At 53.4% G+C, this 12,551-nt stretch overlaps 1 protein-coding gene across 2 annotated transcripts in view; it reads left to right on the forward strand.

Annotated features, from left to right (window-relative positions):
• TMEM266 (transmembrane protein 266) overlaps window positions 1-12,551 on the forward strand; it is a 113,501-nt gene that overhangs the window by 74,285 nt on the left and 26,665 nt on the right. For both annotated transcript variants that reach the window (XM_072950931.1, XM_015243146.3), the window contains 3 exons: window positions 7,684-7,740; window positions 8,896-9,034; window positions 11,474-11,589. In XM_072950931.1, the coding sequence (XP_072807032.1) occupies window positions 7,684-7,740; window positions 8,896-9,034; window positions 11,474-11,589 (312 nt within the window). The remainder of the gene's footprint in view (window positions 1-7,683; window positions 7,741-8,895; window positions 9,035-11,473; window positions 11,590-12,551) is intronic.

The following is a 12,551-nucleotide window of genomic DNA, read 5'->3' on the forward strand; positions in this document are numbered from 1 at the left end:
CTCTCTTAAAGGCCACTTTCAGTGGCATTGAGCACACACGCTGATGTGCAGCCATCTTCCTAGTTCCGAAGCGTGTTCATCACGCCCAGAGGAGGCCCTGTCCCCACCCCCCTTACCCCAGCCACTGCCAACCACTGGTCTGTTTTCTGTTTCTATGAGCTTAACTATTCTGGATATTTCGTATAAGTGGAGTCATACGATACATGACCTTTTGTGCCTGACTCTTTCATGCAACATGTTTTCAGTGCTTCGTTCCTCTTCATGTCTGAATACTATTCCATTGTGTGAATAGACCACATTTTGTGTAGCCACCCATCCGTGGCTGAAGGTTGCACTTAGCAGATATTGTGTTTTTTCACAAATTGAAAGTTCGTGGCAACCTCGCATCAAGCAAGTCTATTGATGCTGTTTCTCCAACAGCATCTGCTCACTTGGTGTCTTGGTCACATTTTGGCAATTCTTGCACAATTTCAGACTTTTTCACTGTTATTATATTTGTCATGGTGATCCGTGAGCAGTGATCTTTGGTGTAATTGTTTTGCGGCACCATGAACCACACCCATGTAAGACGGCAAATTTAATCCATTAATGGTGTGTGTGTTCCGACTGCTCCACCGACTGGCCATTCTCCATTCTCTCTCTGTCTCCTTGGCCTCCCTATTCCTTGAGACACAATATGGAAATTAGGCCAGCTAATAACCCTACAATGGCATCTAAGTATTCAAATGAAAGGAAGAGTCACAAGTCTCTCACTTTAAACCAAAAGCTAGAAATGCTTAAGCTTAGCTGAGGAAGGCATGTCAGAAGCAGAGAGGCTGAAAGCTAGTCCTCCTGCACCAAACAGCCAAGTTGTGACTGCAAAGGAAAACTTCTTGAAGAAAATTAAAAGTGTTACTCTGGTGAACACATGAATAATAAGAAAGCAAAACAGCCTTACTGCTGACATGGAGAAAGTTGCAGTGGTCTGGAGAGAAGATCAAACCAGCCACAGCGTCCCCTTAAGGCAAAGCCTAACCCAGAGCAAGGCCCTAAACTCTCTTCAATTCTGTGAAGGCTGAGAGAGGTGAGGAGGCTGCAGAAGAAAAGTTGGAAGCCAGCAGAGGTCTGTGAGGTTTTAAGGAAGGAAGCCGTCTCACCAACATGAGAGTGAAGGTGAAGCAGCAAGTGCTGACGTAGAAGCTGCGGCAGGTTGTCCAGGAGACCTAGCTCAGATCGTGAGTGGAGGCACTGCGCTAAACAGCAGACTTCCCACGTGGGTGAAACAGCCTTCTGTTGGAAGAAGATGTCACCGAGGACTTTCATAGCTAGAGAGGAGAAGTCAGTGCCTGGCTTCAAAAGTTTCAAAGGATGGGCTGACTCTCTTGTTAAGGGCTAAAGCAGCTGGTGACTTTAAGCTGAAGCCAATGCTCATTTACCATTCTGAAAATCCTGGGGCCTTGAAGAATTATGCTAAACCTAGTCTGCCTGTGCTCTAGAAATGGAACAACGAGGTCTGGATGACAGCGCGTCTGTTTACAGCATGGCTTACTGAATGCTTTAAGCCCAGTGTTGAGACCTATTGCTCAGAAAAACAGATTTCTTTCCAAATATGACTGCTCGTTGACGATACGCTTGGTCACCCAAGACCTCTGGTGGAGATGTACAGCAGGATTTGGATTGTTCTCATGTCTGCTGGCACATCCTGTCTGCAGCCCGTGGATCAAGGAGTCATGTTGACTTCCCAGTCTTATTCTTAAGAAATGGATTTCATAAGGCTTGAGCTGCCGTGGGTAGCGATTCCACTGAAGGATCTGGGCAAAGTCAACTGAAAACCTTCTGGAAGGATTCACTATTCTGGTTGCCGTTAAGAACAGTCGTGATTCAATGCAAGAGGTCAAAATATCAATATTAATGGGAGTCTGGAAGAAGTTGATGCCATCCCTCATGGATGACTTTGAGGAGTTCAAGACTTTAGTGGCAGAGTATATTTGGGTTATATGTATATATTTATATACCATAAAGATGTGTTGATGAGAGAACCAGGAAGGGGGCTGAAATCTCCTGCTGCAGCCAGTGGAAGAGCTCAGAGGGGAGGCAAGGTCCCTGCCAGCTTCCAGGTGGGTGGTGGGGATGGGGAACCTTGGGCAGCTGTCACAGAGAGGACAAGGGACAGAGTGTGAGCAACCATGGCCTGTCTGCTTGTGGACGATGGCAGAGAGGACGATGAGAGATGTCCTGGGAGCCAGGCCAGGCCCTACCACGAAGCCCCTCCCTGTCTTGCTCAGGAGCAGAGGTCTTGCTCTGAAGGCAGTCGGGAGGGGGGGCTCTAAGTAGGGGTGGGGTGTGATGAACTTGACCTTTTAGAGAAATGGCCCTGGTACCTGGTGAGGAGCAGGGGTGGGAGGTGGGGGAAGACTGGAATTCGGAGACTATTTAGGAGGTGTGGTTCAGCTGTGAGGCGGGGAAGGTTTGAACCAGAGCAGTGGAAATGGGACAGAGAAAGGGACAAGCTGGAGAGAGAAGCTCAGCTTTGCAGGACCTGGGGCCTGGTCGTCCTGGGGGGAGTGTGGGAGGGAGAGGGAAGGCGAGCCCACCTCTGAGGGTCTGGCCTTCTGCCCGAGGGGGCGGGGGTGCCATTCGCTAAGCCGGCCCTGCTGCAGGGGGAGGTCTCAGCTGGAGGCCTGGACTGAGGGGGCTTCAGGGTGCCGGGTGGGAGTTGAAGCCATCCAGGGGTGGGGGCGAGCGAGAGGAGAAGAAATGGAGCCCCCAGAAACAATTATGGGATGGATGGAGGCAAAGAACCCCACAAAGCTGACTGAGAAGGTGCAGCCAGGGAGGTGGAGGGGGGACCCAGATTGTGCAGTACCCCAGAAACCAAAGAAGAAGCGCTTTTAGAGCAAGGAGGCCGTCAGCGCAGCATGTGCGGCTTGGGGGTCATTGGTCCCAACGGTGTGGCTGGCTTTCCTGGAGTGGTGGGGCTGGCGCCAGACTGCGACGCATTAAGTGGAGACACCTCTTCAGAAACCTTTGCTGGGAGAAGACAGCGAGAGGGCAGTGGCTTCAGGGAGACACGGGGTCAGTGAGGGATTTTTTTAGGATAGAGGAAATGGAGGACATTCACATGCCCAGAGGAAGTTCTGCTGGATTCTAGTCTCTCTCCCCCTCCTGCAACTCCTCCCTGCATGGTGAGCCCACAGTCCAGGTCATGTCGGGGCTTAGCTGGCTGGCTTGGTCCTGTTGTCTGACACCACTGCCACCGTGCTCTGCCCTGAGGGCCCTGAACCCATTCTTTTAAGGTAGCTGGGACCCTCCTGCCAAAACAATCCCAGCGCAGCAGGAGACAGAGCAGCCAGTGTGCCTGTGAGCCAGGTCCCCTGGAGACGTCAGCTCCCGCATGGTGGGGGGGTGTTGCCCTTAGACCCTGAGGGAAGAGGCCACCTGGGAGGAGGCCGGCTCCCTTCATCCCATCCCAAAGGGGAGGCTGCTCACTCTGCTCCTGTTTTATCAATGCCTAACCCCAGGGGGCGCCCTTGGATGCCCTGCAATCACCTCCTCAAGGTTCTGCCTGCATCCCCCAAGGTTTCCAAGCACTGAGAGCCTCTTGGCGCCCCATCACAGGGAAAGAGGCTGATGCCCCGAGGGGAGGTCTCAGGCCTCGGGCAGCAGGAAGCCAGGAGACCCTTGCCACCTGACCGAGGCAGGGCCTGGAGCAAGTGCAAGGATCAGGACCTCCCACCCTCCCCTCATGCTACCTGAAGCCTGAGCCCCTTCTCTTGAGAGAAATGAGGGGAGTCCCTCCTGAGAGCAGGGCTTACCGTGGGAAAAGATGAGGGCCCCTGGGTGGGAAGGAAGCGGGGCCTGGGGACCAGAATGTTTATCTACTCCTCTCAGCCTCAGTTTCTGCATCTGCAAAATGAAACAAGAGCTTGGCTTATAGTCAATAATAAATGGTGCCATCCTCGAGATTTTGCCAAGACCCTGGCCTATCTTGAGTGTCAGGGCATCCTCACCTGTGGAAGGCAAGACTGGAATGAAGGAAGCTGAAAGCCCTTAGTCCCAGGTGGGACAGAGGCAGCTGCAGCTGAGGGGTCCAGGTCCCTCAGTCCCTCCCTCAAAGCACTTTGCAACTGTTGGGGAAAGAATTGCAAGGCCCTGGGTGGGGGTGGGTGATAAGGTAACCCCTCCTCATTGCCCTCCTGCACTTCTGTTAACCAGGCTCTTTTCCAGTGGAGCTTTGTGGCAGCTGGCGGGGTGAGGCAGGCAGCGCCGGGGCTCTCGCTCCACTTTCCTCCAAGCCAGCGGAGAGCTGCAGCCAATGTCCTGTGGTTAGTAAGGAAAGGTCAGAGCCAGAAAGGGGACCTGACTTTTTACTCCTAACCTCTCTTTCTCCTTGTTGCACCTGGGTGTGTGGCCTCCCTGATTTCGCCCAGGGCACGGTCACCGCACCCTGCCGTTCTGGTGGGTACCCCAGGGGAGTTTGTTAAAAAGCCATATTCCCGGTCCTGCATGCAGAGATCCTGACGTCCTGAATGTCCATGAGAGCCCGGGAAGCTTCAATTTAAACAAAACCGTCAGATGTTCCTTGAGCAGGGGGTCCTTGCCTGCACATTGAGAAACACAAGCCATCCATGGGTTGGTCAGATCGTGTTTTCGGAGGTGTGAGACTGTGCTGGGTGCCATGAGGTGGCAGGGCAGTGTGGCCAGGTCCCTGCCTCCAGGGACGGGGATCTCAGCAAAGGATTCTGCAGGGGAAAGCCCCCTTCCCTGGGAGGGGCGGGTATTGAGTTTCAGAGCTGGATTCTCTTTCCAGCTTTGACCTTGACTCAGAGCAGCCGTTCAGGCCGTTTCTCATCCACAGCGGGAGGCTGGCCCAGGAGGTGTTCCGAGCCCTCTCCACAGCTGCCTTTTGGCTATTCTGTTTCCATGCGCTGAGCCAGGAGGGAGAGGCTCCCTCAGAGGGTGGGTCCCGTGTAGTTGGGCCAGCTAGCGGGGAAGGCAGGTGGCCAGCGTTCCTGCTGTTCCTACCTGGCACCATCTGGGCCCATAAACCCATCAGACGTCCATCCCTTCCTGGAGCGCAGAGGCTCCTGTGTGCTATGCTCCTCCCTCTCCGGGCTCAGCCTGGCCAGCTCCCCTCCTCACCCCCGGCCCGCACCCCCTGGGCCACTCCCTGCCTTTTCCGTGAGTGCTGCTTTGTTTATAAAGCAGGACGATTCCTTTTTTGTGAGGTTCCTAGAGTAGTCAAACTGAGAAACAAAAGTAGAGTGGTGGTTTCCAGGGACTGTGGGCAGGGGAAAATGGGGAGTTAATGTTTAAGGGGCCCAGAGTTTCAGTTTGGGAAGATGAACAAGTTCTGGAGGTGGATGGCGGTGATGGTTGCACAACAATGTGAATGTCCTTAATGCCACAGTACACTTTTGGACATGGTTAGAGTTCGTGTTATGTATATTTTACCACAATTTCAAAAGAAGGAGCAGCAGCAGCAGCAGCAGGAGGAGGAGAAATCACATTCGGACCAGACCCCATACCGCCCGTCCTGGCCGGGACTTTCTGCTTTGGGAGCCTCAGAATTGGGCGTTTGGGGTGGATGTGGCCGGTCTAACATTTCAAAGGAGACAAACACTGAGTTTCAAAGTCTGTCAGATTCGAGGGAGCGAACGGCAACCAAGGAAACTGGGACAGTAGATGGTTTCCTTAGACAGCTTGAGGACACGCTGCAGAGTCAGCCTCTGGATCCGAATGCCAGCTCACCTCCCAGGGCCTGAGTGGCCTTGGGCAGCTTCCTTAACCTCTCTGAGCATCAGCTTCTCCTCTGTAAAATGGGACTCCCAGGTGAGGAGGACCAGCCAAGGATCTGCAACCTATTGATATATATACTAGATGGCAAATGTTAGTCTCATAAAGAATCAGAAGATTTGTATCATCTAACCCATCTCTCCAGCAGAAGGGGAAACTGAGGCCTGGAGAGGGGATTTGTCTTGCCCAAGGCCACACAACCAGACCATTACTGAGCTCTGACCTCAAGATATTGGACGGCAACCCAGGTTTCTCTCCATCTACAGGGAGCTGTCGTACAATTGTCAGTCTCCCAGCCTGGAGATGGGGGAGCCGTGTGGGGTGGACATCAGGCTGCCACATGTCCCTCTGTGTTCTCAAAGGTGGTGACATAACTGGCAGCTACCAGCCCCCACCTTCTCCTCCCTTCATGGAGATCAGGATAGCCCTTTGTGAGGAAGACATAAATTTGATCAGCCAAGCATGTCTGTGGCGTAGCAAGTGTGGGTGGAGGAGCACAGGCTTTCTGCAGCTTTGCCAGGCTCAGCTAGCTGGCCTCGTGCTAGGGGCATGTGGGAGAAGGGACCCCAGCTGGTGGAATTACTGTTAGCTTCTCATCTCGGTTCAAGGAAGGGCCCAAGACAAATGCACCAGGGTCATACAAGGCCAGCTTCTAAGTATCTTCTTTGGAGAAAGATGTACTCCTGGTGAGGAAGGCAGAGGCATTGGAATGAGTTACTAAGGGTTTTAAGGAATCGGTCGTTCATGCATGGGTTTGTTCATTCATTCATTTGTATGTGTAATCACTCAGTGTCTACTCTAAACCCAAAATTAGGGGTAAAGGAGGGAAATCAGATCTCTTGAGCCTTAACTGGGGGATCAGGCCGGTCATCACCACAAGGTACAATGAAGTGCTGGGGGAGAGTGATTGGTGTTCTGAGGACTACAGGAACACCCAGGAAAGAGGCAGTGAGACTTTAATAGAAAAGTTTCATGGAGATGATGTTTGAGCTGAGGCCAGAAGGAGAGGAAGGCTTTTCCAAGGAGAGAAAGAGGAAAAGGCCCTGCTAGTTAGCACACAGGCCAAGATGCTATAACAAGAAAACCAAAATCACACGGGCTTAAACAAGGCTGGGTTCATTTCTCTGTTGTGGAGGGACAAGTAGGGTCTGCAGTTAAGGCTCAGGTGGTGGCTTGGGGATGGTGGGGACCCAGCATGCTCCCATCTTGTTGCCCAGCCCTCCCTAATTGAAGATGGCTCCCCGCCACACCTACACACCCACATGCTAGTCTTTGGGAATAGGAAAAGAGGAGGAAGAGCCTGATCCCTTGAAGGTCACAACTGGGAAGTGGTACATAGAACTTCTCTGTTCCCAACATTGGACAGAACTTGGTCACATGGCCATTCTGGGACGCAAGGAAGGCTGGGAAATGTAGTCTTTTCCTGGTGGCCATGCTGAAGCTCCAATTATGGTATAAGAAGGAGGGAAGAGAGATTGGGATGGCGGGGAGAGTCAGTGGGCAGTTTTTGCCACATGCAAAGACAAGACAGAGGAGAAAGAGCTTTTATGTTTGTAGACTTGCAAGTGGTTTGTGGCGTAACAGGAGTGCAAGGTGTGACTACAGAGGGAGGCAGGGTCCTGAGTGTCAGTCCAGAGGATTCAGAGTGTGTCTGTAAGCAGTGGGAGCCCCGGAGGTGCTGAGTGAGGGGCTGGCACAGGAGGGGACACGGACCTGAGCTGGGGCCCTCAAAGGTGGGGTGGGGAGGGCACATGAGCTGAGGAACACTTAGGGGGTGGTGAAGACTTTTCCCATTATTGAACAAGAGCAGAGCCCTGGATTCTGAGCTCTGGGATCTTCTCTGCTGGCGGAGGGAAGGAGCAGGGAGAGCAATAGCCATGACCTCTTTTCTTTCTCACTTCTCCTCAGACAGTCCTGCGTATCGTGGTGCTTGGGATCTGGGATTACATTGAAAACAAAATAGAGGTAAAGACCAATATCCACCCCCATCCGCCAAGCCAGCCACCCTAGAAGCTGGAAAATGTCCCTGTCCCATCTGTCCCAGGGTGGGAGCCATCCAAAAAGGCCAGCTCCTTCCCACACTGGACACAGGAGTCTGTTCAGACATGCATGTTGAGTGGGGATGAGGGGTGGCGAACTGAGAAAGTTTCCAGCAAAGAAATGGTCTAAAAATCTCCTTCAAGTTCTGCAAAACTTAAAAAGTTATTCTTGAATCATTTTGAAAGTATTTGAAATATATTTTAAAACAAAGAAATTCACTCTAAAATGGCCCCGTGATCCGATTGCTGAGCCGGGAAACCGTAAAAGTGCTTCTCAGTCTGGGTTTCTGGAGAGCAAAGCAGTTGCTCTGCTTCACGTGAAAGCAGGTGGGGTGTGCGGGGTGGAGTGGAGGTGCCAGGGAGAGTGGCTGTCCCCTGGAGCCTGGTATGTGTGGGACAAGGTGTCTGCTGCCCCCTCCTTCTTCACCTCGCCCCTCACCACCTCCACCACACACACACGTTTTAGCCTCTTTGGGCCAAATGCTGGGAGCAGACATAGAGGTCTGGCAGTTGGAAGTCTCAGACTGAGCCCAGGCTGGAACATTCAGGTGGAAGGGCAGGGCCCAAGGAGAAGTGCAGGCTGGGTCCCCTCCTCTCCAAGCTCTGCCTTTCTGCAGGGTTAGACTGAGAACCAGCATCCGATGGAGATGAGCTATAGGCTCTGAGCTTTCGCTACCCAAGGGGAAGGGACTTGCCTTGAGCCCCCACTGCCACAGAGGGATTCAGTGAGGCTGGCGCAGGAACCCTGGGACACGGGATGCAGGCCCCAGCCCGAGAAGGGACAAGATGCTGAAAACAGATGCTTGAAAGAAAAGCTTGGATCAGCCCAGGGCTGTCTGAACAAAGACTGGGGATGGGCTGAGGTCACGTGCAGGAGAGAGAGTGCTCAGGAGCATGTCCAGGAGGGGGAGGCCCCTAAAGACAGAGGAGGGTCAGGAGAGGGAGCCCGGAATGGGGGTGACCTACTGAGAGGGGTTGGGGTGGGTGTTGGCCAGCACCAGCTGCTTTGCCTGACCTGGTCTCTGGTTCCGGGATGTTCAGGAAGGTGGCCCAGGGCACTGAAATCCACCTCCTCTCACAGGTGTTCGACGGGGCTGTGATTATCCTGTCATTGGCCCCGATGGTGGCGTCCACCGTGGCCAACGGGCCCAGGAGCCCCTGGGACGCCATCAGCCTCATCATCATGCTCCGGATCTGGCGGGTGAAGAGGGTCATTGATGGTGAGCTCAAGGCAGGAAGGGTGGCCTCTGGGGTCTCTCGTCCCCTTGTCTGGGCACCCTCTCCCTGGTTCCCACCCCCACATCCCACCCCGTGAACACTGTGGGGTTTGATGTCTTGCCCGGGAGCCCCCCCATCCAGAGTCCTCATCAAACTGGGATGTGACTGGGTCCAGCTTTGGAAAGCTCGACCTGGAAAGGCGCTGGGAGACCATCTAGTCTGTTCTTTTCATTTCCCAGATGAGGAAACTGGGGCCCAGAGGGATGAGGGTCACACAGCAAAGCAGCTCTGAGCTAGAAGTGGAGCCGGCCCCCTGACGCGCACCAGCGCCCTCTGAGCTGTTCGCCCTCCCCCACCTGCGCAGGCCCTGTTCTTGGCAATGTCCCTGAGAACATCCGCTGCCTTCAGGGCAGGAACAGTGCCTTCTGGCTCTTCTCTGCCAGCTGTGGACAGCTGGACGCCATCACACTGAGGGGTCTTGGCAGCCCCAGCTGTGAATGCTCTTCCCAGCTGTTCCCCCCTTTTGCTGACACATCAGGTGTGGCTGAGCCACCAGGAGCGTCCTGATGGGGATGTGTGGTGAGAACTGATGGCTGTTAATTGGCTGCTCTTGTCCTGGGTGTGAACTGGCTTCAGCAGAGATCCGAGGAGGCAGTGGCCACTTGGGGCAGCCTCTGGGGCCTGGAGACAAGTCTCAGGGACACATGGGCTGTCCTTGAGCTTGGCAGCAAACAGAAAACTCCTGATTTCTCTCTTCTGCATGATTCACGGAGCAACCAGTGAACATCTGGAGGTTGGGAAGCTGTGGGTGGAAAGGGACTTGGAGAGTTGAGACATGGAGAATTCTAGAATACAGTGTCAAGACAGGCACGTAACCGAGGTTTCTGAAGAATCTGAAAGGGCTGGGTTCTGAGAAGTATGAGAAGAATTTGAAGGACAAAGGCCAAGGTCAGGTCAAGAATTAATACTGAGACTTTCAAAGAGCCCAGAGACCTGCAGGGTTGCTGGGGCTGCCACTGGCTAGGAACTCATGGGGCCCTCCAGCCCGGAGTCCAGGCTCTCTCCTTTGGGTCTCAATGTGTGTCTGTTATAAGTAGGATCAACTGTGAGTAACAGAGACCCAGAATAACAGTGACTTAAACAAAACAGAAGCTTATTTTTATTTCTCTCACATGAAAGTCTGCAGGTAGGCAGTCCAGGGCTGATATGGAGCTTCCTGCTGTAGTCATGGTCCCAGGTTCCTCCTATTTTGTTACTTTGCTACTTTCCAAAGTCAACCCCATGGCCCAAGATGGCTGCTTCAGTGCCATCACATCCTCATTTCAGCCAATAGGAAGAAGGAAGGGAGGAAGTAAAGATAAAGAGGCCAAAGGAAAGTCTCAGCTGCCTTTTCTTTTTATACATCTTTATTGAGGTACAGTTCACATACCATAAAACTCACCCATTTAAAGTCCACAAGTCAATGGTTTTTAGTATATTCACAGAATTGTGCAAACACCACCAAAATCCAAGTTTGGAGCATTTTTATCACTTCAAAAAGAAACCCATACCCCTTAGCAGCCACTGCCCATTTCCCCCCTCCCCCAGCCTTAGACTACCACTGTTCTGCTTTTTGTTTCTATAGATTTGCCTCTTCTGGATGTTTCATAGAAATGGGATCATATGATATGTGGTCTGCTGTGTCTGGCTTCTTTCACTTAGCGTAATGCTTTCAAGGTTGATCCAGCTTGTAGCATGTGTCAGTACTTTACTCCTTTTCATTGTCGAATAGTATTCCATCGTATGGCTATGCCACATTTTATTACCCATTCATCAATTGATAGACATTTAGGTTCTTTCCATTTTGGGCTGCTTTGGACACTCATGTAGAAGTTTTTGTATGGACATCTGTTTTCATTTCTCTTAGATTCTTAGGGATGGGATTACTGGGCCATATGATCACTCTTTGTCAAACATTTTGAAGAACTGTCGTTTTCCAGGGAAGCTGCCCCGTTTTACATTCCCGCCAGCAGTGTAGGAGGCTCTGACATTCCCACTTGCTCATCGCCCCCACCTGCCTTTTAAGGAATTAGGCTTCTGGAAGCTGCTGCACGACACCTCCATCTGTGTCCCGTTGTCCGGAGTGTAACCTTACAGCTACTGAGAGCTGTGAACGATGCCGGCAAATACAGTCCTTATACCAGGCAGCTGTGCATGCGGCCAAAATTAAGGGCTCTTCTGTCACTATGGAAAGGGAGGAAAATGGGTATCTCAGCCACAGTGGGTTAAGATTCTAGCTCTCTTATGCTATCTGGGTGCTGCTGGGTACCTGGACCCTATCCCCCACCCCCTCAGATCCCCCAGAAACCACACCTGGACCTGAACTTGCTGCTGGCTGAACCCCCAACCCCCGCCAGCCCTGCCACTGCCAGGCTCTTCACGGCACTCTCTCTGTCTTCCAGCCTACGTCCTGCCTGTGAAGGTGGAGATGGAGATGGTCATCCAGCAGTACGAGAAGGCCAAGGTCATCCAGGAAGAGCAGCTAGAGAGACTGACGCAGATCTGTCAGGAGCAAGGGGTAACGCACTGCTGCTCTCAGCTCCGCCCTGTTCTGTCCAGGGCTGAGGACACTAGTGGTGCCTAAAGCCACAGGACGCCAGAGCCGCAGGGTCCCGAGGTCAGGGAGCTCCTCCAGCCCTTCATGGATGTGGGGGGAACCTGAGGCCCAGAGAGGGGGAAATGCATCTCTAAGGTCACACATACCTGGCCAGGCTTCTTGTCATCAGGCCATGGTGACCTGTCAGTTCGCCAACGTGAACCGGCTGATTCACCGCTCAATTATCAGGGTCTTGTGGGTGCAGTGGTCTTTGAAGCAGGGGTCGGGTTCTGTCTGCAGAGGTTGCCACCCAAGCCCCCAGACACCCCAGAAGGCATCAGAGAGAGCAAATACTCTCTGGCCCCTAGGAGCCGTGCTAAAGACTCACAGACGGATGGCGGGGCCCCGCAAGGCTGTGCTGGGCAGAGTCAAGGGAGATAGGGAGATGGGCAGCTGGGCCGCAAGAAGGTCTGTCTGGGAGTCCAGAGGCCTCGCTCAAGGCCCAGCGCCTGGTCCCCTGCTCCCTCCCGCAGGACCTCCGCAGAGTCACACCACTTCTTTGCCCTCACTTCCTTCACCCCTAAGATGGGGGGCTGCTCCCATGTGAGTGGGACAGGCAGCCCCTTCCAGAGGAGTTTAGGGGAAGGGACAGGGGTGCCTAGGAGGTGGGAGGACCGCAGGGCCCTGCAGCAAGAAAGCTCTGTAGAAACACAGCCTCAGGTGCAGGGCGTGTTCTGGTACCAGGCGTGCAGGGTGAGGGACTAGCCAGCAAAGTGGTGGGAACGTGTGTGGGCAGGAGGCCCCTCAGCCCTGCAGCCCTCGCCCTCAGCCTCCACGGGGCCCTGGACACTCACTGCTCCCTAGACAGCTTCTCCCACTGAGCTGGACGTCTCCTGGGCAGGCGTCATTTGACTCGTGTTTGCCCCCAGCCCCAGCCCAGCACG

This window comes from Vicugna pacos, chromosome 27 (genome assembly GCF_048564905.1).
Source record: "Vicugna pacos chromosome 27, VicPac4, whole genome shotgun sequence".
NCBI lineage: Eukaryota > Metazoa > Chordata > Mammalia > Artiodactyla > Camelidae > Vicugna > Vicugna pacos.